This window comes from Parasteatoda tepidariorum, chromosome 2 (assembly GCF_982258835.1).
Source record: "Parasteatoda tepidariorum strain Cologne lab strain chromosome 2, Ptep-v5.0, whole genome shotgun sequence".
Classification (NCBI taxonomy): Eukaryota; Metazoa; Arthropoda; class Arachnida; order Araneae; family Theridiidae; genus Parasteatoda; species Parasteatoda tepidariorum.
This window is the reverse complement of record NC_141756.1, coordinates 22,346,978-22,373,438: the sequence shown is the minus strand read 5'-3', so window position 1 is coordinate 22,373,438 and position 26,461 is coordinate 22,346,978. Positions and strand designations below refer to the sequence as shown.

Genomic DNA, 26,461 nt, shown 5'->3' with positions numbered 1-26,461 from the left:
GCATCCTATGCTATGATCCTAAAATATAATTCTTTAAGCATGGCTCAAAAGATTATCAGATTAGATTAAATGTGAGATCAAAGATAAGATTAATGAGATGGAAATTTTCATTGATACACTTATCTTGAACTATTTTATGATGCCATATGTAGCTTTAAAATAATATTCTTAAAAAGCAATATTTTGACAGGAAGCAGCAAATCTCTTATAAAATGTTTGAAATGAAAATAAAGGCTTTTAGCTAGCAAATCTTAAATTATCTCAAACTTTTACTGACTTTAAAAAAAAAACATTGAAATTTAATATTTTAAAAAATAATAATATTTTATTTGCAATCGCAACATATAAGTTTTTCAAAATCTTAAAGTATGTGATATGCTTTGAATGTAACTAAAAACAAATAATTTCAGCGTTTTGCTCGTCATTCTAAGTTTTGTATCAAAATACTAAATGTATTATGTAATTTCAGTGGATTGGAGTACCTGAGAGTTTCTGATGCAAACTTAGACTGCATTATGGAGTATTTACCCCCACAATTTAAAGAATCTGTGTGGTCAACACATTTACTCTCTCGTTTACATGTTGAAGGTAAGGTTTTTTCTCCTTTGTATTTTACTTGTATAACAAACTAAAATTAAATAAAAGAATTTTTAGCATCCAATATACTATAATTTATCAATTGGTAATAAAATAACTAAACTATATTTTAATGAAAGCACTGCTCACAGTTTTGTAACTATTCTAAAGGCCCAAAAAAAAAAAAAAAAAAAAAAAAAAAAAACAGGAGTTGATATATAATTTTGTATTCACTTGTAATTTAGTATCAATTATAATTCAAAGTTAGAATGTTATCAATTATAATAAGTTGTAATTTAGTATCAATTATAATAGAAAGTCATTAATGTCAATTATAATTCAGCATTATTAGAAAATTATAGTCTACTTTATAAAAGTTTAAGGTACTGAAGATCGATTGTAATTTAATATCAATTATAATTTAAAGTTATTGGAAGGTCATTAGTGTTAATTATAATTTAGATGATTATAGTCTACTTTAAAACTATTTACGAACAACTAATGTAAGAAACTTTATATATAATGTTGTTTTTTTTAATATATTTCTAACTTTCAGCTATGTATGCTGTACCTGTTGAGCGACAAATGTTAGAAATTAAAGAGCTTAAAGAGGAAGAGGAACTAAAATTTCCTGATGACTTTGATCATATGATGTAAGTTTTAAACTATCTTTATATAATCTTTATTTTTTAGCTTGATATTTTACTTTATAAGGATTTTATTCTTGAATTTGGGTTCTGTGCTTACTTCATACTTGTTATTACATTTTAAGATAATTTGTATTTTGATTTCCTTCTTCATAAAATCCTTTAATGTAATGTATTTCGTTTAGAATTAAACTAACTGAAATTACTGGCAAAACCATTGCTTTTTTTTAAAAAAAAATTAGCAGAATCCATATGATTTTGGTTAAAAAAATATCTTATATTATTTTTCATCATAAGATTTTTTCATTCAAGAGACCAGCTGTATTTTATTTAATTATTATTATTATAACACTAATATCAAACTGCACTTGTCTTTTTATGGCTTTTTTTTTCCTTGAATATTTTGACTTTCAAATGTTATAATTCTTTTATCTAGGTAGTGTTTTACAAGCAGAAATTGTTTTCTATCTTTTAAAGTAATATTTTTCTATACGCAAACTAAGTCATTGCTACAGTTGACATTGAATACAATCAAGGATTAACAAGTCAGGAGCTATTTTGTGCAATTTATTTAAGGAAACAATAGTACTGTCTATGATTTAAACTAAGGAAAAAAGACATAAATAAAAATATGGAAAAGTATATACTATAGTTTTGATTCTATAAAGATGAACTTTCCTCAGTATCTAAATACCAAATTACATTTAGTGTTTAGACACTGACGAAAATTCATGGTCTACATAACATGGTCATATATTTTTTAACTTATTTTTTAACATAACATATTTATTTTTTTAACATAAGTTATTAACATAACTTATTTTTCTGGGTGTCCACAAAACAGGAAGTTTAACTAAAGCACCCAAAAAAAGTATGGAAAAATGAATAAATTTATGTTTGAGTTACCTCAAAGTCCCATATTTTTTAAATAAAATTGGTTTTGTAATGATTATTTTTTGAAAAAAAGATGTCTATTTTTAACTCTAATGACTCACTTAAATGTTTTATAATATATTTTATGCTTAAGAACATGGCATAGTTAAAAAAAATTATTAATGAAACTTATGCCACTATTTACAAAAAATAAAGGAAATTCAATTTGTAAAGAAAAATTTGGAAATTTATTCTCCAAGCTTTTATGACTACCCTGTTTTTGAATCAGGTATAGATTTTTTACTTTTATTTTGACAAGGCTTAACTGCCTTTTATGTTATTCTTTTTATTGGATTACCAATCTAAGTCCTTAATGCTTTTTACATTTTTATAGAAATAAATTGAATATTCCAGTAATTAAATCTATTACTTCACCTTTTTGATTGCAGCTTGTACAGTAAAAGTACCAGAATAAAAGATAGTAATATGCTAACCTCTGTATAAAATTCATATTTTTAAGCTTTTATTTCTCAGAGACATTTTAAATTTAAATTTTAGAATCCAGTATGATAAACAAGTTAGCGCAGATGCTTCAAAAGTCTATGAAATTATGTACATCTAGCATCTTTCAAAAAAATCGATAATTTCAATGTCATTGAGCTAATATGGTATCATTAAGCTATTATGGGGAGAACTAAAATTAATATGGTACATTTTTAAAAAAAATCACTTAAAATTATTTATTTACTTAAAATAAATATTTTGAAAGAAGGTAGATTCTTAAAGTATGTGATTAGAGAGTAATACGGAATGATAGGTCAATATCGTTTGTTTACATGTCCTGAAAAAAATTAAACATTACATGATTCCTTAACGAGGATTTATTACCAGCTATTAGATATGAAGGCATCAAATAAAATTTATCACCCTTTTTTTATATTACTTTCAAAAATTCATTTATAAAATTTAGTTAAGTTACCTAATGGAACACTTCAAAGGTGAAATGTTTAATTTCTTATGTATTTGAGAGAGAAAAAAAAAGACATATGACTACATTTCCTAAAATTAATGTTATATTTTGATTTTTTTCTTTTTGTATTTAACTTGTTGAATGTATTTTAGGCAAAATATTCAATTATCTAATGAAGTACGAGATAAACTTTTAGAAGCTCGCCCTTCAAGTGTATGTATTATTTTTTCTCATACTAATTCGTTTTATTTATTTTTTTATTTTTTTGCATCATAAACTAGCAACTATAATATTTATACATAGTATTTTGTCGATTGCATCGGGAATTTCAAAGTGGTTTTTTATTTACTGATTGAATCATAAAATAACAATTAGTAAAATTTATACAGTAGGGAACCGATTATCCGAAACGATCGGGACCGGATAACTGATAACTGATTTTTCCGGTTTTCGGAATCGCTACAAAAAGACGTTTTTTTTATTGTTAAACCCAACTAAAAAAAAAAAAAATTTGGAAATAATCTTAAAAAGAAGAAAAAACGATGAAGTAATACACTAATGATTATTTCCAAAATGATAGTAAGGTGAACATCTTTCAAAGAAGAAAGAAAAATCCTAAAATCTTATGAGGAAAAAAAAAAAAATTTTAAAAAATGGCGGGAAAATTTATCGAATTTTGTTCTGGTTTTTTGGTTTTCTGATTTCCGGATAACGGGTTCTGTACTGTACATTGTATTATAGAAACTGATTTTTGCATGTATATTAATTTTTTTGGAGTTTATAAAGCATGGGAGTATGACTTAAATATTTATAAAGTTAATCTTTATCTCAAAGTATGACTTATATTTAGTTTAATTAAATATTTATAATTATCAAATATTTTGGTTGTGAAATTTTAAAATTTTCTATTGTTTTTGTTTTTTACATCAAAAAATAACTGTAACTGTATAATAATTTCTTCAGGAACATTTCAAAATTTTGACTTCTTAGAAATAATGCAAAGCTGTAAAAATCTGACAGCATTATTTTTTAGTAAAGATTTATTCTTTCTAGCTATTGATTTCTAGAATACAGTTTATGCTTGGATTTATTAACAGACATCGATTTTAATTTGAACAAACTTTAAAATTAATTTCATTAGTAATCAAATTTATTAAGCTATTGGTTATATATATATATATATATTATATCGATATATTTTTTGCATCATAACTGAGAAAATGTTAACTGAAATATTGTTAGTTATATCTTTAAGTGGGGAAATGGTTATAACATTTCTAATGCTTTTTGCCGCACTGTACTGAAATTGGACAAAATTATAGAAATCCTTCTAAGCTAACAATTTTTCTTGTAGCAGTAAATTTTTTGGAAGGTCTTATACGGCAAAACTGTTAGCAGAATTTGAAAGATCATACTCGGAAGCTTTTAGAAATTGTGAGATTTTTACCCCTTCAAAATAGGCATCGACAAAAATGAGTGAAGAAAGTTGAAAGCTACTTTCCTTTTTCTATACCACTATAATTAAAAATGCCTTCTCTATTATATTTTGATATTGTTAGAATGATTTGAAAATTGCTGGTTATAAAACTATTAACTTCTCTCTACATTTTGGTTTATACGAATTTTGTATGCGAAAAGAATGAAACCATTTTTAAAAATTTCATGCATGATCTTTCAGGTTGTGCCAACAGTTTTTTATGGTAAAATCTTCCAAAATAGATATTTTTGTTATAGTATTTTTTTCAGATTTTGGTCATGAAACAAAATCCACTTGTGTCGAACAATTAGATATTTATTTCCGAAACTTGAATATACTCTTTAAAACTTTACTCGAATCAAATTTCTCACCTTTTTCATTTTAATTTAAAAACTCTAATCGACAAGATAGAAACCAATTATATTTCAACAAAGACAAATGCTTTATAAATTCATACAAACAGAATTTTTTTTTATTAATGTTTTTCAAATGGTGAAATTGTACCAAATGTTGTTAAACATTGAATCGTAAGGAGATATATTAAACTTTGAGTCAAAAAGAGGTATAAAGAGTGGTGATTATTAAAAACCTTGTCTAAGCAAAGTTATGAAATGTGTGAATGGACTCTTTTAGCAAATAGGCAAATGAAGACCGCATTTATATGAATTATAACTATAGAATATGTATAAGTACCAAATTTTAATAGTTCTTTACTCTTATTAACTATCTAATATGTATTTTGTTCAAATGTAAATTTTATTTTTAGCTTGGTGCTGCAAGACGAATTCCTGGTATAACAGCCTCTGCTTTAACTTCTTTATTGTATTATGTAAAAAGGCAGAAAACATCATATAATTTATAGGCATCATTTTCTCCATATTTTGTAAATAAACTTTAATGAAACAAAGAAATTGTTGTTGTGCATCTTAATTTGTGTGTGTGTATCTATACATATATATATTATGTACATTAACATTAAAAAGCTTTATCTTTTCTTAACCCACAAATCTTTTATATATGATCACTAATTACTGTTTCATATAAATCTGAAATTGAATAATGCGAAAAAATAGAATTTTGATATTAGTATTTTATGAGATAATTTCAGACCCCCTCCATCTTTCAATGCTAAAATAACCCCTTAATAAACTTTGCTTTGCGAAATCATATGAGTTGGGTTAATTACGGTATCAGATATGTGTTGGAATTTGTTTAAAAAGTCTTATAATTAAAGGAACTGTTTTCTATTATTATGAACTCATTGTTTTTATTTTTAGAAATACAATGAGTTAAAAGGGATTTTGCAATCAAAAATTTACTTCTCAAAATTTAGATTTGCTTTTTAGATTTTGATAAAAACTATTTTATTAGAGTACAGTACTCAGAATAAAAAATCATTTGAATAACTTTTGGTTCAGGCATCAGATTTTCATATACTATGATAATATTATCTAATCAAAGGTTTATGCAGATATTATTTAAAGTTGTAAAATCCAACACAGAGATGCACTTTCTCTGATTGAACATACTTTTTTCTCAATGAATGAGAAATCAAAATGAGAGAGGTATGAATCACATTCCTTCAGATAACTATTTGACTTACTTTAATAGTATAATATGCGAAAAGGAAATCATTATTATGGGAATTAAACTTTTAACAACTACTCTCCCAATTGAATTATTGGGACTGCATTTTCCAGATTGCACCTCCCTCCCTATGAAATTGGGAATCAAAATTTGTTCTAAAAATGAAGCAAAATTTTTCGCTTATATAAAATTAAAAATAATAAATTCTTTTTAAAAAATATTTAATCTTAATTATAAACATTGTCAACAAAAATTTGTGAACTTGATTTTTAAGCAAATTTCATTTTTAATTTTAGCAACTTATGCTAGTGTAAAAAAAAGTACTGAAGTAACATTGATTTCCTCTTTCAAGCGCTAAAATATTTTTTGTTTAAATATTGTATCTTGATTAGTTTATGTTATTTTGCAGTTGCTATTAATATTTAATCTAAGTTTCTTCATTGCAGAGTGATTCGGGTATTGGCCGTCCTAAATAATATTTCTTGTCAGAAAAAGACAAAAAAATTAATCTTGCAAATTAATATTTAGGCCTGAAAACAAAAAACTCTATGAAGATCTAACAAGCGCATACTGGGAGGGTGGAACAAAAAACACCAAACCTGTTTAATTGCTTGATGAAATAATTGCTTTTTAATTACTCTCCATTTCTTCTGGCAATCTAATTAGTTTTTTTTTATTTTTTAGTTCTACTTTTCTCTGTAGTTATTCCATAGCGCTTTTGTTTTTTCCCCTCTTTAACATTAATTTGTGGCCCTAAATGTATATATTTATTTAGCTTATAAGTTTTAAAAGGGATTTTCAAAATAAATATGGTCTTTAAAATTTTTCCACGTATTTCTGACCCTCAAAATATAGTAGTATATGCAGTTGAAAAATATGACTTTAATAGTCTTAGCAGGAAATCAGTCAATTATTTCCGCTCATTTCATTTATATTCTTGCGTTTATCATTCTATCTCTGAAACTACTTTAAATTTAAGATATTTGGACGTATTTATCAACTTGTTTGTCTATAATATGTTTTGTTCATGATATCCTTTAATTTCCATATTCATAGTTGTCTTCTAATTGCAAAAATTTTAATTACTCTTGATGTAACAATGCATACTCATTCGTGCATCAAAACTAGAATGTCTCAATAACTAATAGTTCTTAATAATCAGATTTTGTATGTCCACTTACTAACATGCAATCTTAATCGTTTAAGGTAAGATTAAACATTCCCCAATAGTCCATTGTGAGACAGGAGGTTAAGGCTCCACAATTACATGATCAGCGATAGGATTTTGGTTAGCATTGTGCACAGACCGCTGCACGTCTCAAGCAAGCTGATACTCATCGCTCTGAAGCTCAATAGTAATAATATCCCATTTAATATGCACTTCAAATGTGCGCATCATAACTGATATTCGACTTTGAGTCAAAGATATATATTCAGGGCTGATTGTGCTCCAGAAAAAATCCGGATTTCCAGATTTTTCGCTAACAGTGATCCGGAGATCGAAGGTCCAGACGTTTCCGGAAAACAAATTTGCAAAAATGGAACTTAAAAGCGCAGTTTATTTTATTTGTTTGTAAGGGAGAGCCAGAGAGATACTTAATAAGCTTATATTCATGATTAATATTCATTTTTTATCATAACTAGTTATTATAATCATAAACTCAGGAAAGAAAGACATATTTGTAAGTTTTAATTACTTCTCCTGGTCCTCATAGAGATGTGTAATTTTAAATACATTTTAAGTAAACTAAGAAATATTGAAAAAAAGGAAGAAAAAAACCTTGTTTAAATTTTTTTCAATTTAAACGGTTTTTTTTTTTTTTTTTTTTAAACTCGGGAAATTTTCCGGAATTTTGACTTGGGCTCACAATCACCCCTGTATATTCTTAGCTATAGTTACTTTATAATGTTTCTATGCTGTAAAATAAGAGTTTTACAATTAAATAAAAACTAATATTTAATAATATACACATGAAATTCCTGAAAAATGTAAAAACAATTAACTGCCTTTGCGACAATTGAGTCTGCCTTCAGAAACTCATAACTTTGCTTCTGCTGCACATAGATCCTGCTGTTCCCGATGTCCTTATTCTGCGTACTTACTCGTAGACTTACTCTTTGCGATTTCTCTAAGAGCTTGTGGTCTTCAATCACTGAGCATTGTCACTGAGACAAAATATGCTAATAGTTCCTGGTTTTTCCTAACGGAATCGTAAACTTGCGGTTTTTCATTTATTAGTCTCATACTCTTGATTAACCAATCGTAAAATGTTACTTCCCCACCCCCACATGAATTGATCCTCTCCGACCCCGCATTCAGCGGTAAAGTGATCGATTCGTACTCAGGCACGAGCTGCTTTGTGGCTTTCAGTTTCCTAATCTGAAGCATTGTATTTACAAATAAAAGTGCTTAGCAGTTTTTTTTTTTTTTTTTTCGAAAAGCTAGCTCTGTTTTAAAAACATTGTGTATGGGGTAATATATATAAGGGGAAAAAATTAAATAGAGTAATCCCACCACAGCCTGTTGTTGGCTGATGAGTACCATAAGAGTTAAAGTCCCACAATTTTGTATCCAACGACATGATGCTTATGAAATTATGCTGTGTTGTGACCACTTTTACTTCTCAGATGAGCTGGAACCTAACCCGCCAATGTATAGCTGCATATCGCCTTTTTGCTTTCAAATTTGGCTTCTATATAAATATTACTCGAATTTTTATATGTAATCAGATGCCAATTATGAGCTGCTTAGTTTTATTCTACATATTGCAAATAGTTTTTCAATTAACTAGTTTTGATAGCTATTATTAATTGTTTTCTATTTAAGATTAAATAATAAATTATACAGTCAAATACAAATCCTTATAGTCATTAAATAAAATATATTAAAATCAAATTCAATAGTAAGTAATTAATTTAAATTAAACGAACTTTCACTTTGAAAGGATTCCTAATTTCTTATTCAAAGTTAATTTTTTTGATTTCCATGATTTATTAATTTAATTATTTTACTATTTTTCTCGTGTTTAAAAAAAAAAAAAACAGAATGAATGTGATTTTACAAGTAAGCATAAGGTATTGTAGTTTTGGAATAGAAAAGGTAGATAAGAAACGTTTGAGAGTTAGTAAAGCTGTAAAGGAAGTGAACAATTCGTTGTCGACATTGATGAATGGGCAACAATATGCACTTCAGATTGAACTGCTCTGAAATGTACAGGGGTTAATATATGAGTGCAAGACTCTCCCCAAGAGTGTATTCAGAAGCACGTGAGTGTTTAAAACTGTAAGGATGGGAAGTTATGCTATTGGAAATGATGATGGTAAGTACTTATACCACCCATTCTATATGTAGTTTAATTATTATGATATACTAATAAATAATTTTTAATTTGAAAATTTATTTTCGGTAATAAAATTTACTGAATTGTAATGCGAATTAGATAAGCATTTCCTTATTAACTTTGGAAGAAAAAAAAAGTTTTTTTTTTTTTTTTTTTTTTGTCTTCCTATAAATCGGAAATGTTGTTTCTCACAATGAAGTAACCAAGTTCGAGTCCCAGCTGCTGCTGTTTGACACGAATCCTGGCCCTTGATCGCACCAACCACAGTGCTGATATAAAATAATCTCAGTGGTAGACGAATCAGAATCCCTTTCTCATCGTGCCATCAAGGCGAGATTTTCACGGTTTTCCTCTCCATGCAACGCACATGTGGGTTAGCTACAAAGTTAGAAGGCTATGGAGTTCTGCAATGATAGTCGTAGGCTCAGAATTAAATTGGCTGTTCAACATCGATTGTAAAATAAATTAATTATAAATTAAATTAAATCGGTTTATGTTTCTGATCATGTACGTGCCTTTATATCATATATATACACACTTGGTTTATGAATAGGTTATAAATCTGAAATTATTAATTTCTTTAAGTTCCCTCCATCCCTATTTTCATATGCTAGCTATTGAGACCAGGTTAAGAAAAAATGTAAGAAACGGAAGCTAAAAATTGTTATTAAAATGCAGGTATAATGCAGATTATATAATTATTTTACAAACAATTGTAGTAAAATAAGTGATTATTTTATTGCAATTGGGAATGCCAATTCATTTTTTAATATTTTATGAATACATTGCAAATCTGCATTTGTTGATTTACAAACACGTCATCAAAATTGTTATATATCAGCAATTGCGACTAGGTTTTAAAAAATTGTAATAAATATAATTAGATTAATTGCTTTGTAAGTAAATATATTATAATAATATTTCAATTTTTTAATAAGCAGTAAAATTCAAACTACTTAATTGCCTTTAATTATTGAATATGAACTTAAAGTCAAAAGTGATATTTTTAAATGTTACATAAATAAGATATATAAGTCCAATTTCATTAGAATTATGATATAAATAGTTCATAATTCTAAATTTGTGGATTTAATAACATTTCCGTCATTAACACTTGAATATATCATTGATTGCAACGAGTTTAGGGAAATAAAAAAAGATTTTTTTTAAAAGAAAATCTAGTTTTAATTCTTTTTTTTTTAGGAAAATTATTACTGCACAAATTACTTAAGCTTATCATTTATTTTAAATATTAGCTATTTTTAAGATTTTTTTTGAAAACCATGCTTATTTGGAAAATAATGGAATACATTACTTATTAAGAGCTACGATTATTGCATATTTTAGCACATTTTAAAGCCTTTGAAATGACTTTTTAACATTCGCTAGATAGAGAACTAAATGCCTAAAACAATCTCTCCAATTCTCAAACATCAGCTGCGTGTCGTTTTTTAATAAAAGCATTTTTATCTTTTGTTAAACTTCCGATGCAGTTGTTTTATATTTCCAGTACTTGGGAAAAGAGTTCGACATTTAAATTTAATATTTATTTCAAATGAAATGGCTTATGCTGGTCCGTAAGTATTCAATTGTTTTTTGTTTTTTTTTTCCTCAAAATTTTTGAATCTTTTTACCCGTGATTTATATTGGACGAGTAAAAAAGCAGTACACAAATTTTAAAAGAGCGTTACCCGTTTCAACTGATTACTTTGATGCATTGCTTTAGTCAAGGAGTCAGCTAATAGAGAAGTATTATTTTTTTTGGATATAATATTATCTTTATAATATTATATAATATTATTAATAATATTATATAAAAGAAGACCCAAAAGAAGAGAGGAAATTGGATATTATGAACTTTTTTCTGTCTTCGGATGATTTTTTTCCTTCTTCATTTTTTGGTAATTTTGAAATTTCTACATAATATACACATACCGATTTTTAAAACCATCTATTGAGTGAAATGTAGCCATAAGCATTTTTTCTTTTTTTTCCTTCTATCTCAGTTTTCCATCCCTAAATTTTTTGAACTCAAGACGAAGAGGAATAAAAAATAAAAGTTAACACATTTTTTGTAACTACATATTGTTTTTTTAATAATTTTTTCATTTTTTTTTATTAGTCATTTATTTCAATAACGTGTAATAAAAAGGAGCAGTTCGAAAAAATTAGATAAAATTGTATGGATATATGGATATAGTGAACTTCCGGTTATAGTGAACAGAAGATTCGGTCCCTTGAAGGTTCATTATAGCGGGGTTTTACTGTATATTTATATATTATGTACAACAATATGTCCCATGTATCCTGATAACGGGGATTAATAAGCAGAATGAATTATAATTATACTAATAAGTTTAAAAAAACATACGTATATTTTGTTAGTGATGTATACCAGGTATTTATTAGAAATATATTTCTTAAAATATAAGTACACTAGTACCTATATATAATAAGAAAATGTGGCGTAACTATCTATCACTAATAATATTAAATACCAATTCAGTAGTATGTAAGACTTGTTAACTCAATTTTATCTCGAGGTACCTTTAGTCAGACGAACGTTGGCATAGTCGATTGAAACGTACCCTACAAAACTTTAACATTATATTAATTTCAACATCTTGAAAACGATGTTGTTATATGTGTTTAAATCCAGGTAGTTACAATACCAATTATTATTATTAGTTATATTACCAATTATTATTAGTTATATTACCAATTCCCAAAAAGGTATGGGTTATCTTTTTATTTAATTTCATCAAATGAGTAATTTTCGAATAGTTAAACTAATATCATAAAAAAATTTCTTCAGAACTTTTCTATGTTAGGACTTAAAATACCTTTTCTAGACAAATTTGATTTAATTCCGGGTTCAAAAAAAAAAAGGTGATCAGATAAAAAGATTTTACTTGCATTAATTTCAACATCTTGTAATTAATTTCAACAGCAAGTAAGTTAACAAGAACCGTATTTATCCCATGTGTTAAAAATTATGAGGCATTTATGATAGCAACTGTTCTTTCCATTCTTTTTCGAGAAAGCCTAGCCCGCCAAGTATCAATTCTTTTAAGTCGTATATATATATTATTTCAATATCGTATATATATATATATTATTTGCTTGCAACCTTTATTATTTTTATTTTTGCTTACAATTACTAAAGTTATGTGATTTAATGCATAAATAGTATACAGCTTTTAAAAGTTATGGGTCCTACTAGTACTTTATTTAAATATAGAAATGGTACTTTATTTTAAGCAATTTATTTATTATAAGAAGAAAGTAAGAACTAAAAATATGAAAAATTAATTTAGTTTTCATGCGTGTACTTTACATATAAGGAATCAGAACTCCACTTTTACGATCATATTGAAACAAAGCAAAGTTTGAAATAAAAAATGATGTGTTTTGTGAAAATAAAAAACGTTTAATAGATATATTAGATGGTATTTAAAAAAGTGTAAATTGTTCGATCTGCTAGGCTTGTACTTCATGAACCAAACCTATGACATTATAAATGGTTGCTTGCATTTCCTTCCGAAATATTCTTTATGGATATCATTCATAAAATTTAACGACGTAGTTAAAATCCTCGAGCCGCAGTAATTAACTATGCGAAAACTTTTATTTTTATTAAGTTCTCTTATGACATTGTATTTTACACAAATATGAAATATGGTCGAAGAGAAATTTTAGTTTCTGGAAAGTCATTCCTTGATTGGTATGTGGTATTTTTCAGACAACTGGAATTAAGAAACCTTTTAATTATTCTAAAATACTGTTTTTTCTGAAATAATATTTTAAGATTTTATATTTTTGTACAAGAACATGTATTCAAGGCATATGCCTGACTAAGATATATGTTTTGTAGAAAAACCATTTAAAGTTCCTTAACCTCCCAAGTCAAAATTTTTGATGGACCAACATAATCCTTGATGGTAACCAACATAAGCAACCATCACCCCAAGGTAGGAATTCGGACAGAATTATGATGATCCAACATAAGATTAGCATCTTGTTTTGATGGTTTGCTCATGTTGGACCATCAGAAATTTCCATCATATTATGTTAGAAATGAAATGTTGGAACCAACATGAGATACCATCATCCCAATTCCCAATATAGGAATTTGGACAGATTTATGTTGGTCCAACATAAGATTAGCATCTTGTTTTTATGGTTTGCTCATGTTGGACCATCAGAAATTTCCATCATATTATGTTAGAAATGAAATGTTGGAACCAACATGAGATACCATCATCCCAATATAGGAATTCGGACAGATTTTTGATGGTCCAACATAAGAATAGCAACTTGTTTTGATGGTTCATCCATGTTGGACCATCAGAAATTTCCATCATATTATCTTAGAAATGAAATCTTGGAACCAACATGAGATACCATCATCCCAATATAGGAATTCGGACAGATTTATGTTGGTCCAACATTAGAATAGCAACATGTTGGACCATCAGAAATTTCCATCACATTTTCTTACTGCTCAAATGTTGGAACCATCATCCCAATGTAGGAATTTTGTCTGACATTTTATCGGCGAACATAAAATAGCAAAAAGTTTTGATGCTATATTCCCACTGCTCCAACAATAATTTGTTGGAACAATCACCTAATACATGATTTTAATCAGATTTATGTGATTTGATTAATCCTTATGGATCATCCAGATTTACTATCATTACATCTTGCTGTTTGACACGTAATCTCCATGACGGGTTTCATTGGGTAAAACGTTAAGCAAATTTAAGAAGGAAAAACTCAAATTGTGCGTGAATTTTGATTAGAATATTATTTATAAAAATAATTTTGTCCAAGAACAATTTATATTTTTGTCCAAGAACAATTTATATCAATATTTTTAAATGAAACATTATACTATTGCGGCAATTATTCCCTAATATAGTAGATAATCCAGTATCAAAATAATTGCAATCCAGGCTAATTAGTAAGAAATATTAAAAAAATGCAAGCTTGTGACACATTTAAAAAATTAAACAATTTTTTAAAAAAAATTTATATTCAATGCCAAAATAAAATCAAGGATATTTATTTAAAATCTTTTATCTAAACAGAGCATATTATTCAAGCAACTTCTTTCCAACAACAAGCACACATAATTCACAATTATAATGGTCAGTCTTCATTTACAAACTTCGTCATAGACAAATTTCTTTTTCTAATTCATTCCATATATGTCCTCGTATCACAGCTAGAAGAAAAAATACGCAATCAAATTAACAGCTTCTTTAAATAATTAATAATAATTTTTACTACTAGTAATAAAGTGAAATTCAAACAAGACCCAAAATAAATAAAATTAAAGAAATTTAAAATTAGCCTACTTTTAAGAAAGATGTTAGGTTAATATTTGTATCAATTTGTGCATATGTTTATACAAAAGGACGTAAATGCAGAAAAATTGGCAGTTATAAAATTATGAAGATGTTTGGAAATATTTGGACAAATTATGTAGATTTTTTGCATCTTAGCACAATTTGTATAGACCAAATATTAAATTTTTTTGGAACTACTTGATGTTAATAGAAAATTATATGTAAATACTCTACTTTCTTCAAAAATATTTTTTTTAACGAATACCAAATTCATAAATAATTTTAGCTATTCAGCTAGTGAATTGTTATGCTGTTTGGTCAATTATTGACAGGGAAAACAATTCTATGCACACAGTGATTTCTTTTACGAAAGAAAAACGCATTATGAAATTACAGTTTTAATGAAGTTCGGGCAATCACATTTTAACAATATAAATTAAGTACTCTTTTCTTGTGATCTCAGGGTTATCAAAGGTGGGCTCAGTCCAATAAAACCCATCTTTTTACACACCAAATGAGTTTCTTAACATTTCATTAGTTCCAATCAATTTTCTTTGAAATTACCTAATTAAGTTGCTCTTTGAAATAATCTATGAATATATTGTTCTATAAACTTTTATGCCAATCTTTATTTTATGCCTTTTTACAACCTTATTCGCAAACAAAATTATGAACAAATTAAAATTAGCTAAATACACGAAAAAATACATTATAAATTATTAATATAAATTACTAAATTATAAATTATTAAAACTTATTACTAAATTCTGAGATCTATAAAACAAATAATGTACAATGGCAATAATAGCGCATTTCATTTCACGGATGTTAACAACACTTCTAGAAATTCCATTCATTAAGTTTCAATTTATAATTTTTAACTTATTATGCTTCATATTTCACACTTCATTTATTTACAATAACTTCATCCTTATGCAATTTATTGTACATTTAGAAGGCGACAAAAAATGACTGAAATAATTATATTTTATTTATAATTATATTTTGATTTCTAATATAACATCTATCTATATTATATAAAACGCTAATACGTATGTATCAATAAAACCGATGATATTTCTCTTCTAGCGTTGGCAACAGTTTTCATTTTTAATTGATAGGCTTCAGCGCGCAAGAGCATGTAGTGAGCATCATATGGCTAATCAATATTATATAAAACGCTAATACGTTTTAATTGATAGGCTTCGGCGTGCAAGAGCACGTAGTGAGCATCATGTCTAAACGGGTGAATTCTCACCGAATTATTAAAAAAAATTTCTCACAAAATTATCTTCATCGAAGTCGATGCTTTACATCCGGCGTTCAGTACTGTTTCATATTGTTTTACAACACATGGTTTTAGCCCTCTGGTGGGAAAGACTTTAAAACAAAACTTACAACAGTTACTTTTCTCAACAACTGAAATTTAGAATAGTGTGATTAAGAAAAATATGTGAACTGTTTGCAATTTCAAATTAATATTGAAATGCACAGGCTTAGAATCTTCTACAGTGAAAAGTTTTCGGAACTTCAGTGTTCAAAAAAGTATACAAAAGCTAGACGGTAAGAACGTATCCAATGAGCGAGCAAAGCGAGCATCGGATGCGGAGGCAGTTCCGGGGATTGGTGAGCACCAGCGAGCAGGGGGCGAAGCCTCCTAGTTAAGATATATTTTTCTAATCTAAACATTAGATATGTAAATAATTATATCTAATGTTTATATTAAAGCAGGGCTTGAGATTTTTTTCATTCAAATACAAAGAACTTTGATTTATGACTAAAAAAACATCATAAATGTTTAATCAAAATTAAATTAATATTAAAAGTATATTATAAGAATATCTTAGAAGCTCTGGCTACCTAAAACAATTTTTCATTATAAAACATAGCTTTGAATGCATAGCAACCATTTTGAAACAAATCCCTGATTGAAATTCAAAGACTAGATGAAATAGAGAATTTAAAGAATGCTTTAACAATTAAAACAAAGTTTCAATTACCAAACCATAATCTTAATTTAAAATTGTGATTTCTTTCTTTTTCCTCCTGAGTTTTAAAATGACAAAATAAATGTAACAAATTGCATTTATAAAAGTAGTCATTCATCAGAAAATAAATATTTAATCTATATATTTTTTATATTAAAATATTAATTTTTAATCCTATATTAAAATACATAAGTTGAACTAAAAAAATTCCATTGAAATTTTTTTTCGCAAAATTTCTTAATAGAAAATCTGATAATGTCAAAGATACTGTAAATATATGAGAAAAAAAATACTTTAATGTATACTTTAATCTGTACTTTCAATCTCAAGAATCAAAAGATTTTGAAAAATGTAATTTCAAATTCGTTGGAATTTAACAAATACCAAGAAAAGAAATAGTAAAAGTACCAATACTTTAAAATGTAGTTTTTTAACTTTTTAAATATATATATAAAATCAGTTGATTTAAATCAATGATTTTCTTTTAAAAAAACCAGTTCAATCAACAAAACCCTGATTATAAGTACAAATAATACAGGTTTTTGCAAACACTGCTACATTCCCCCAACTCTTTAAAAGTTAAGCAGGAGGACTTGTTTATAATTCATTAACAAAATATTGAATACATCAGCTTATGCTGATGGGCAAAAATATAAAAAATTAAACAAATAAAATGCAGCTTCTTTTCTTATTAACTTAAAAAATACAGTTTCAAAAAATTTCTAGTTCCAGTGAATGTATTTTAATTGTAGTTTTATTTTCAACTGTCAGAAACTTGTGTTTGATTAGAAAATAAATGCTCATAGTTGCCAAAAGAAAAAGGCAGGAAAATTGATTTTATGCATTGAAAAAAATATATGCAAGCTAGTATGCGACATAAAAAATAATCCACACACAGACTTTTATAAGTATGTTATATTAAATAAAGGTTAATAATATCAGAAATAAATTACACCTATAGCTTCAGGATGCGAACTGATTTAAACAACTGTAATAGGAACTTTACAACTGTGCAAAACCTTTCAATATTTTACACTTGAAAGCAATTTGAAACTATATATGCTAAAATAAAAAAAGTAAAAAAAATTAACTAAATAATGAAGAATTTAACTGTACTTAAGCAGTTCAGTTTATCATTTAAAAATTATTAATATAAAAATTTAAAATCAATTATCCTACTTCAAATAAGATAGAATTTTAACAGACAAAATATAATGTTCAACCCATTTTTTAACAGTTGTTGAATGTAGGAAAATAGGTATAATTATTGCTATTGCTTGAATGAATATAAGTAAAAAAACTAAAGCATTGAAAGTGGCAACTGTAAGAAAAACATATGACTCATTAAAAATAACCATCACAAACTTAAGTTTTAACATTTTTATCAAAAAAAATTTTTTAATAATAATAATCACTAGTAAATTATACTTAAAAAAGCATTGTCTTTAACCCTAATGTTACCGCAGTTATTTCCAAAAGAAATGTCAAGTGTTTGACTCAGCGTATATTTTCTTTAACAAAATTTTCCTCTTGTTTCTAATTCTACACAAAATGCAAAATTTTTTTTATTACCTTATTTTCAAAATTATTTGGAAAATTAAGAAACAAGAACATTATAAATGGAACAAGCTTTTAGTAAGGTTGAAGCTTGGGCCTGGTCATCGAAGAACTGTGATTTGGGAACTTTTGAATATTGAAATTTTTTCAAATAACATCTTTTACTATTGTGCGAAAACTCAAGTCAATACTTATTTTAGATATCGAAATTTCGCTTTACAAGCACGATGGCATAAAATTGGAACACCCTATTTTTAAACCTTAATTACTTCAGGTCTTTTAATTATTATAAACAAAATGCTTTTCAGGATTTTGTATATTTCAGCAAGTTTTGATTTTAATACTTTTCGATCCACAAAAATGTTAATTCCAAATGTATATATATTTTCTAATATCTGGTTCTGTTAAAGATTTTCTGAAAATTAAAAACAAAAGATTCTTTTATTATTATACTGGAATGATTTGTTCAGCTTGGACGATCTAATGGACATTGCACCAATAGAACAGCAAATGGGACTTTACGTAACGACCATTATAACAGAAGAGCACAAATGGGGGTGTTAATAATGAGCGTAGACTATTTTACCTTAATTGGTAATAATAAAGCAAAAATGCAAAGTAAACTGGAATATATATTGAATATACAAACATTATGCCCTCAATATGAAAGCTTAATATATACTAGCAGCCGAAGCTTTGGCGAAATGACACCTTGCACCATCACTCTAGACCAGTGATTCTCAACCTTTTTTTTTTGTGGCGGCACACTTTTAACGATTTCGAAATTTGACGGCACACAATGAAAAAAAAATTAGTTTAAAATTTGTTTATTTATCTCTAATACACTGTGTTAAATATTATACTTAAAAAATATATGTGATAATAATTTTGAATGTAAAATAAAATAATATGTACTACAAAAGCACGTTTATTAAGAGACTAATTATTTCTTTCGACTAATTTTTTATTAGTTAGTAACAGTTATTTATTTTTTTGCAAGTTATTAATTGTTAGCTTGTTTTCCGTAGTTATTAACTGTTAGTTTTTTTAAATTGTTATTTTTTTGTGATTTCCTTTTAACTAGTTTTTTTGCTAATTATTAATTGTCAGCTTATTTTTTTTGTTAGTTATCCTTTGTTTATTTGCATTTATAACTATTAATTGCATAGCTTACTTTAATGATTAGCTTTAATATCCGTTTGAAAATTAATATTTAACTTTCTTTTTTTTGTTAATTAATAATTTTAATAGTCATTAAATTTTCTACCTATTTCAACATTTTTTTAAAATTGCCAAAGACAATTTAAACGCTTCCTTCTTATATTAACTTATTTTAAGATTATCAGAGACAAGACAATCACCGACTTATATGTATGTAAACACTTTTCCTTAATTTAAACTTTACTCGTTACAAAAAAAAGCATTATAATTGTATCATTTCTAATATTTGGTGGCACATTTTAAGAATTTAGCGGCAAACAAAAGTGCTGCGGTACAGTGGTTGAGAATCACTGCTCTAGACATTGAAGTAAATACTATATTTAGGAAATAAAAGTCAGACATTACAAAAAGTTTACATATTCAATTGAAGAAAAAAAAAATTATTTTAAAAAGGTAGAATCAGGATTGTTTTTCGCACTAACAAAACTATCAGGATTGAGAATAAAAGAAAAGAAAAATAATTAGAATACTTACTCATCCTCTCAAAGGCATCGGAATCACTTCTCATCCAAACGATCAACTCAACATTCAGAGGCTCCAATTTTCATTTCAACTCCTCCAAACTAATGCACTGAAAAGTAAGCCAATAGAAAAAAAAAATTGCATTTTATTCCCTTAAATAGAAATACATTGTTTAGAAAGGAATTAACATTTTAAAGGAAATAATATTTATGTTTACAACAGCGTTAAGCTAATTGCGCTCATGTAATGGGAATAAATGATGTTAAAAATGTAGTATATTTTCAGTCACTTTAAAAGATTACAAATTTTTTTTAATAATTTTAATGCTCACCTTCTACCCACCAATAAATCCTTCTACTGTGCAGCAAAATTAACAAAAATTAAACTTAGCAAGGAATACTTCAGGAACATGGACATGAACATAGTGGATAACAAAAATGCTCACATCAAATATAACAATTGAAAAGATTGGGAAAACAGAAGATCATAACAATAAAATGAAAGAAAAAAAATTGCTTATCTATATATATATTTCTCTTACACGGCACCAAAAAAAAAGCCTCATTACAACTCCCCAAATGGCAACGTTAGAAAATCGACCAATGATTGCTGCTAAAAATGTCACATGGCAAATCTAGATGAGGTGGCTCAACATATAGCGCTTTTAAAAACGGAAACAATAACCAGAGTGAGCATTATCAGGTTGTTCAATTCAGCTGCGGCAATCTCATACTATTAAGCTAGGCAGAAGTGAGTAGTAGATCTCTATTTTAGTATTTTGTCGAAAGCGCTTTTCTGAAGTACTTTAAAAGTAAAAATAAATATTTACTCAATTTTCTTCATTTATAGAGAAAACAGTCGGCAAAGAATTCTGCTAGGTTAAAAAACGAATTCTAAAAGAAATAAAAGTAAACAACTTAAAAAATAAAAATGCTGTTGCCAGCCATAGAATTTTTTGAAAGTTAACTTAGCAACAAAAATCAAAATGACATAGAAGCACAACTAGATCAAAATTATGATACTTGAGCGCTTGACGTAACAAATCTTTCAATTCTATAAGTGCTGTATCGCCAAATGCCCAAATTAACAATTGCAATTTCAAATTAATATTGAAATGTACAGGTTTAGAATTTTCTACAGTGAAAAGTTTCCGGAACTTCAGTATTCAAAAAAGTATACAAAAGCTAGACGCTAAGAAAGTATCCAATGAGCGAGCATAGGATTGTGAAGCAATCCGAAATGAACTGCAAAAGCAGTTCCGGGGGTTGGCGAGCGCCAGCGAGTATAGGGGGCGAAGCTTCCTAGTTAATATATAAAGCATCACTAGTGTTGTAGGATACTAGTCTTAAAATTTAGTCTCAAAAGTCTAAATTCAAAAGACTTTCAATAATAGACTTTCAATTTAGTTTAAATTCAAAAGACTTTCAACAATATTAATAAAAATTGTTTTCAATCACTTTCTTTGCTACAAATATCTTCTAGATAACATTAACTGTTAGTTTTTTTAAATTGTTATTTTTTTGTGATTTCCTTTTAACTAGTTTTTTTGCTAATTATTAATTGTCAGCTTATTTTTTTTGTTAGTTATCCTTTGTTTATTTGCATTTATAACTATTAATTGCATAGCTTACTTTAATGATTAGCTTTAATATCCGTTTGAAAATTAATATTTAACTTTCTTTTTTTTGTTAATTAATAATTTTAATAGTCATTAAATTTTCTACCTATTTCAACATTTTTTTAAAATTGCCAAAGACAATTTAAACGCTTCCTTCTTATATTAACTTATTTTAAGATTATCAGAGACAAGACAATCACCGACTTATATGTATGTAAACACTTTTCCTTAATTTAAACTTTACTCGTTACAAAAAAAAGCATTATAATTGTATCATTTCTAATATTTGGTGGCACATTTTAAGAATTTAGCGGCAAACAAAAGTGCTGCGGTACAGTGGTTGAGAATCACTGCTCTAGACATTGAAGTAAATACTATATTTAGGAAATAAAAGTCAGACATTACAAAAAGTTTACATATTCAATTGAAGAAAAAAAAAATTATTTTAAAAAGGTAGAATCAGGATTGTTTTTCGCACTAACAAAACTATCAGGATTGAGAATAAAAGAAAAGAAAAATAATTAGAATACTTACTCATCCTCTCAAAGGCATCGGAATCACTTCTCATCCAAACGATCAACTCAACATTCAGAGGCTCCAATTTTCATTTCAACTCCTCCAAACTAATGCACTGAAAAGTAAGCCAATAGAAAAAAAAAATTGCATTTTATTCCCTTAAATAGAAATACATTGTTTAGAAAGGAATTAACATTTTAAAGGAAATAATATTTATGTTTACAACAGCGTTAAGCTAATTGCGCTCATGTAATGGGAATAAATGATGTTAAAAATGTAGTATATTTTCAGTCACTTTAAAAGATTACAAATTTTTTTTAATAATTTTAATGCTCACCTTCTACCCACCAATAAATCCTTCTACTGTGCAGCAAAATTAACAAAAATTAAACTTAGCAAGGAATACTTCAGGAACATGGACATGAACATAGTGGATAACAAAAATGCTCACATCAAATATAACAATTGAAAAGATTGGGAAAACAGAAGATCATAACAATAAAATGAAAGAAAAAAAATTGCTTATCTATATATATATTTCTCTTACACGGCACCAAAAAAAAAGCCTCATTACAACTCCCCAAATGGCAACGTTAGAAAATCGACCAATGATTGCTGCTAAAAATGTCACATGGCAAATCTAGATGAGGTGGCTCAACATATAGCGCTTTTAAAAACGGAAACAATAACCAGAGTGAGCATTATCAGGTTGTTCAATTCAGCTGCGGCAATCTCATACTATTAAGCTAGGCAGAAGTGAGTAGTAGATCTCTATTTTAGTATTTTGTCGAAAGCGCTTTTCTGAAGTACTTTAAAAGTAAAAATAAATATTTACTCAATTTTCTTCATTTATAGAGAAAACAGTCGGCAAAGAATTCTGCTAGGTTAAAAAACGAATTCTAAAAGAAATAAAAGTAAACAACTTAAAAAATAAAAATGCTGTTGCCAGCCATAGAATTTTTTGAAAGTTAACTTAGCAACAAAAATCAAAATGACATAGAAGCACAACTAGATCAAAATTATGATACTTGAGCGCTTGACGTAACAAATCTTTCAATTCTATAAGTGCTGTATCGCCAAATGCCCAAATTAACAATTGCAATTTCAAATTAATATTGAAATGTACAGGTTTAGAATTTTCTACAGTGAAAAGTTTCCGGAACTTCAGTATTCAAAAAAGTATACAAAAGCTAGACGCTAAGAAAGTATCCAATGAGCGAGCATAGGATTGTGAAGCAATCCGAAATGAACTGCAAAAGCAGTTCCGGGGGTTGGCGAGCGCCAGCGAGTATAGGGGGCGAAGCTTCCTAGTTAATATATAAAGCATCACTAGTGTTGTAGGATACTAGTCTTAAAATTTAGTCTCAAAAGTCTAAATTCAAAAGACTTTCAATAATAGACTTTCAATTTAGTTTAAATTCAAAAGACTTTCAACAATATTAATAAAAATTGTTTTCAATCACTTTCTTTGCTACAAATATCTTCTAGATAACATTAAAAAAAAATTATAATTTTAATCCCCACCGTTTATGCATAAATCCCTTAATGGTGAATCAAAATTAACAAAAATTAAATTAAACTTAGCAGGAAATACTGTTTGAACAAGGATGTGATTATAGTGGATAGCAATAAAGCTGACATCAAAAATAACTGACGAAAAAGATAAGAAAAACAGATCATAACAATAAATTGAAAGTAAAACAAAATTGCTAATTAATATATAAAGCATCACTAGTGTTGTAGGATACTAGTCTTAAAATTTAGTCTCAAAAGTTACGTGCTCAGCGACTTAATTCTAAGATCCGGGACACAAAGCCTTATTGCAACACTTTGGGCTACCTGAACCCCATTTCGAATCTTAATCTCAGAAGAGATTATCTTGCGAGATTCAGTCAGCCACACAGATATTTGTCCTCCGTGTGACGGAGGTTCAGGACTTTGGTTCTTTGCCATATGCACCGAGCGTTTGCGTACGACAAATGCATCCACATCTGAATGACTATCTTACACCAGAGACTAAATTCAAAAGACTTTCAACAATATTAATAACAATTGTTTTATCAATCACTTTCTTTGCTACAAATATCTTTTAGATAACATCAAATAAAAAAATTATAATTTTAATCCCCACCGTTTATGCATAAATCCTTTAATGGTGAATCAAAATTAACAAAAATTAAATTGAATTTAGCAAGAAATACTTCTTGAACATGAATGTGATTATAATGGATTGCAAATAAGCTCACATCAAAAATAACTGACGAAAAAGATAAGAAAAACAGATCATAACAATAAATTGAAAGTAAAACAAAATTGCTTATTAATATATAAAACATCACTAGTGTTGTAGGATACTAGTCTCAAAAGTAAGACTTAATTCAACAGACTTTTAACAATATTAATAACAATTGTTTTATCAATCACTTTCCTTGCTACAAATATCTTCTAGATAACATTAAAAAAAAAAATTATAATTTTGATCCCCACCGTTCATGTATAAATCCTTTTATGGTGTATCAAAATTAACAAAATTTAGCAAGGAATACTTCTTGAACATGAATGTGATTATAGTGGATTGCAAAAAAGCTCACATCAAAAATAACTGACGAAAAAGATAAGAAAAACAGATCATAACAATAAAATGAAAGAAAAACAAAATTGCTTATTAATATATAAAGCATCACTAGTGTTGTAGGATACTAGTCTTAAAATTTAGTCTCAAAAGTAAGACTGAATTCAAAAGACTTATAACAATATTAATAACAATTATTTTATCTATCACTTTCTTTGCTACAAATATCTTATAACACCAACAGTTAAATTTTTTTTTATAATTTTGATCCCCACCGTTTATGTATAAATCCTTCTATTGTGTACCTATTAATATTTAATTTCTTAACAGTGAATTAGTTTTCTTTAAAATGGAATCTGAATAAATTTTTAAGAGATTTCGTTTTATCTTTACAAAAAGAGCGTATTTATTGGGATCAAATGGCAAGCAAAGCATGGAAAAACGATTAGGGAAAACACTGATGGAAGAATAATGGAATTTCTGATTTGCCGCAATCAATTAATAGCTCGATCTCCACAAAATGCAATAAACATTGCAAATAAATTATATAGAAGAAAAAGACAATAATAATTATTAAAAGAAGAAATAATTTTACATAAACTTACTTAACTAAACCACGCCGGCGTGAGGGATAACAACTGAGAATAAGAAGTTGAGCTGATATTTTGCTACTCGACCCAAGCATGAAGTTTGAAAAGAACACTCAAGCGCAATTCACACTGCATCTCTGATTGCCCTTGACGCGGGGTCGAATGTATAGAAGCAACGTATATCAAGGAGCATTCACACCGACTGCTACCTCATATATGAAACAAAAACGCTATACTTTTTGTGAGAAATGAAGGCATAATCTGGAATTTTAAGTTAAGCAATATAAACTGTTATTATTTATTTTTCTTAATTAAAATTGCAGGGTTCGATCCCTGATTCTGCTAACCTCTCACCGAGAAGTACATGCATTATACGTGCTCTGCAAAATCTCTGGAATGGAAAGTCCTGTGGTCAGTCGCTTAGCAGTACCATGGTTACAGGGATCTGGTGAAAATTTATTTTCCCTTCATATCTATATATAAATTGAGGAGATGGCGTGACGAAATTTGTGATGTCAAACTTCTTCGGATCATTCTCAGAGATGTTTCCCAGACCGTTGCCAATAGATCATTGTACAGCTCTAGTGCGACATAAATAAAAGTACCTACCTACATTAAAGTATCTACTCAACCTTTTGTTTCTAACCACTATCTCATCATAATTTATATATAGTTTTGTTTAAAAAAAATATTTGAGGTAGAATTCTTGGCCATGGATGGTGCGACTGAAAAAATACAATCACAGCCCCTCGCCCTAACGACCTATGACAACAAAAACAATATATCTATAAAATAATTTTGAATTATCTCATATTTCCACGCCATTATAAAATGTTATTAGAATATGCCCGACTTAAGCTAATGAGTAAGGAAAATACTTTTCCCCCCTGTCATTTAATCTATTTCTCGTTTACCTAAATCCACGAATCATTCTAATTTCATTAATCTGAATATGCACAATATTTTGTAAATTGAAAACCTACCTCAATGTTATTATATTTAATAACTATTTATATTTTGACCTTTAATAGTACTTTTATAAATATTGCAAAATCTCTAACTTTTTTTTATTTAAATTTTTCTTCTAATTAATCTAAATAATCTTGATATGT

At 27.5% G+C, this 26,461-nt stretch overlaps 2 protein-coding genes and 1 long non-coding RNA gene across 6 annotated transcripts in view; 2 read left to right on the top strand and 1 right to left on the bottom strand.

Annotated features, from left to right (window-relative positions):
• Nucleotides 1-5,454, top strand: part of LOC107438478 (5-taurinomethyluridine-[tRNA] synthase subunit MTO1, mitochondrial) — a 28,178-nt gene extending 22,724 nt beyond the window's left edge. For both annotated transcript variants that reach the window (XM_043054205.3, XM_043054204.3), the window contains 4 exons: nt 470-588; nt 1,133-1,229; nt 3,219-3,279; nt 5,310-5,454. In XM_043054205.3, the coding sequence (XP_042910139.2) occupies nt 470-588; nt 1,133-1,229; nt 3,219-3,279; nt 5,310-5,405 (373 nt within the window). In that variant the 3' untranslated portion in view covers nt 5,406-5,454. The remainder of the gene's footprint in view (nt 1-469; nt 589-1,132; nt 1,230-3,218; nt 3,280-5,309) is intronic.
• Nucleotides 5,455-9,356: 3,902 nt separating this feature from the next.
• The window catches only part of LOC107445201 (uncharacterized), a 31,392-nt gene continuing 14,287 nt past the window's right edge, over nt 9,357-26,461 (top strand). The window contains exon 1 of the mRNA XM_087156971.1: nt 9,357-9,450. Within this exon, the coding sequence (XP_087013097.1) occupies nt 9,420-9,450 (31 nt within the window). The 5' untranslated portion in view covers nt 9,357-9,419. The remainder of the gene's footprint in view (nt 9,451-26,461) is intronic.
• Nucleotides 14,524-25,563, bottom strand: LOC147814834 (uncharacterized). Of its 3 annotated transcripts, none has more exons than XR_015431299.1 (4): nt 25,365-25,563; nt 20,385-22,302; nt 20,066-20,162; nt 14,524-14,701 (listed from the first exon to the last, which is right to left on the bottom strand). It is a non-coding gene; the product is annotated as an uncharacterized LOC147814834 (long non-coding RNA). The 3 variants fall into 3 exon arrangements; XR_015431298.1 differs by having other exon boundaries at nt 22,206-22,302; nt 25,365-25,509; XR_015431300.1 differs by lacking the exon at nt 25,365-25,563 and adding an exon at nt 22,525-25,357 and having other exon boundaries at nt 22,206-22,302.